We start from the raw sequence: 2,472 nt of genomic DNA, 5'->3' as shown, positions 1-2,472 counted from the left end.
CTGCCGGCCCCAACTCAAGCTTTCTTCATAGAGAGAAAATGGCCAAAATTATGATAAGCTAATATTAGCAATTTCATAATGTTTGGTTATTGTTAAGTGGCATAATAAGGAATATGTAACTTGACAACATTCTCAACACGTAACTTGTTCTACTGACTAAAGTTCCTAACTTTAGAAGCTCAGCGTGTCATGTTGAAAATGTTCTTCATTTACATAATTATTTCCCATCATCTTTGCTGAGTTAGGTATCATCACATTACAGACTTGAATTCTCCTGTAAAACTTTATTCACAATGATGTCTTCCACAAACGCTCCAAATTTATCAGGGTTCCAGTATTTAAGGCTTGAGCTAATACTGAAGGCTTTTCTGTGTTCAGTTCATTATGGTTTTACTACTGTTATGAATTCTCTGGTGCACAGTGAGTTGTGACTTCTGGATGAAGGCTTTTCCACATGTAGCACAGCGATAGGGTCTTTCTCCAGTATGGATTCTCTGATGTAAAACAAGGTCTGACTTCTGCGAAAAGGCTTTTCCACATTCAGCACATATGTAAGGTTTCTCTCCTGTATGAATTCGCTGATGTCCTGGGAGGTGGGATTTCTGAGAGAAGGCTTTCCCACATTCCGTGCATATATAAGGTTTTTCTCCTGTGTGAATTCTCTGATGTCCAATGAGATGTGATTTCTGACAGAAGGCCTTTCCACATTCACTGCATTTATAGGGTTTCTCTCCGGTATGTGTTCTCTGATGTATGATGAGCTGTGACTTCCGGGAGAAGGTCTTTCCACATTCAGTACACTCATAAGGTTTCTCCCCAGTATGAATCAACTGATGTGTAATGAGTTCTGTCTTCCTGCTGAAGGCTTCCTCACATTGAGCACATTTGTAAGGTTTCTCTCCAGTGTGAATTCTTTTATGTATAATGAGGTGGGACTTCTCACAGAAGGCTTTCCCACATTCAGTACACTCATATGGCTTCTCTCCTGTATGAGCTCGATGATGTATAATCAGCTGTGACTTCTGGGAGAAAGCCTTCCCACACTCTCTACATTCGTAAGGTTTCTCTCCAGTGTGAATTCTCTGATGTATAATGAGGGGTGATTTCTGGGAGAAGGCTTTCCCACAGTCACTACATTCATATGGTTTTTCCCCAGTGTGAACTCTCTGATGTATAACGAGGGATGATTTTTGAGAGAAGGCTTTTCCACATTCAGAACATTCATAAGGTTTCTCCCCAGTATGAGTTCTCTGGTGTACAATGAGATGAAACTTCTCACTAAAGGCTTTCCCACATGCACCACAATCATATGGTTTCTTTCCAGTATGAATTCGCTGGTGTACAATAAGCTGTGACTTCTTAGCAAAGGCTTTTCCACATGTAATACATACACAGGTTTTCTCCCTAGTTGCAACATTCTGATATTGAATAAGGGATTGTTTATTGGTGAAAATGTTTCCACACTGATTATCATCACAGGGTATTACTCCATTTTGAATTTTCTCAAGATTAGAATTGGACGCATCTTGGCTAGATGATTTTCCATATCCAAAACTCTCATCAGGGCTTTTCCTTGAATTGGTCTTATTACAACTAGGTAGGTCAATATTAGATTTCAAGTACTTTTTAAATGCATCACAGTTATGGGGTCTTTGTCTTAAAGTATCTGGCTCTAGGCACTCTCGAAATATTTTTCCCAATGCATTATATGTATGGCCTGACTCCACAGTCACTGTTTTGTTATTGATAACTGTTACTTGACTGAAAATTCTGTCTTGGTTTTCTGGACATCTCTGCAGCTGGCCATCACCTTGACAGACTTTTAAAATGGAGTACAATGAACCATCCTTTGTGACTCCTTTCAGTGTCTTATTATGGAAGGAAAAAGACGCCAAAATACACGATTGGGGACTGTCAAGGTTACTCTTCCTGTCTAAAGGAAAGAAAGATAAAATAAAACAATCATAAAGAACAATTAACAGAATGCAGAGGTGAGGAACAAATGACTGATCCAATGTAGTTGATGAACTCAGAAAACAGGGATAGAGACAGGCCATCTTGTAATAGTACAGCATATAGTATGATCAGGTGAATGGATAGACAAGGATATAAAAGAGAAACATTCAAGGATAACTAGACCTGAAGGAGATAGAAACGTGTCTGGATTAGTTTCACTCTAATCCTTGATTATGCTTCTAGAATCTTCCCATTTCCCCTGCTTTCTGAATGGAAATACTTTTCACCTTTTAAATTCATTTATTTTATAAACCATTTGCTATATATCTACTTAACAACTATTATCCTGCCAACACTATTCAAAGAAACAAGGTCTCTCAGGTACTCAAAATATTTTAACTCTCCTCAATCTACTTTCCTAATTAACAACTAACACAAACAACAGAAAATCCAAGATCCTGCTATGGATTCAGTATCAGATTCACACCAAGAAGCCAAGCTTGAATCCCACCATTC

At 38.4% G+C, this 2,472-nt stretch overlaps 1 protein-coding gene across 4 annotated transcripts in view; it reads right to left on the bottom strand.

Annotated features, from left to right (window-relative positions):
* Positions 1-208: 208 nt before the first annotated feature.
* Positions 209-2,472, bottom strand: part of ZNF300 (zinc finger protein 300) — a 7,608-nt gene continuing 5,344 nt past the window's right edge. For 2 of the 4 annotated variants that reach the window (XM_019633000.1, XM_019633004.1), the window contains one exon: positions 209-1,929. In XM_019633000.1, coding sequence (XP_019488545.1) covers positions 375-1,929 — 1,555 coding nt within the window. In that variant the 3' untranslated portion in view covers positions 209-374. Of the gene's footprint in view, positions 1,934-2,472 lie in introns of all 4 variants that reach the window. The other 2 variants (XM_019633001.1, XM_019633003.1) reach the window with 1 other exon arrangement.

This window comes from Hipposideros armiger, unplaced genomic scaffold, assembly GCF_001890085.2.
Source record: "Hipposideros armiger isolate ML-2016 unplaced genomic scaffold, ASM189008v1 scaffold_1225, whole genome shotgun sequence".
In the NCBI taxonomy this organism is placed as follows: domain Eukaryota; kingdom Metazoa; phylum Chordata; class Mammalia; order Chiroptera; family Hipposideridae; genus Hipposideros; species Hipposideros armiger.
This window is presented reverse-complemented; position numbering and strand designations above follow the sequence as displayed.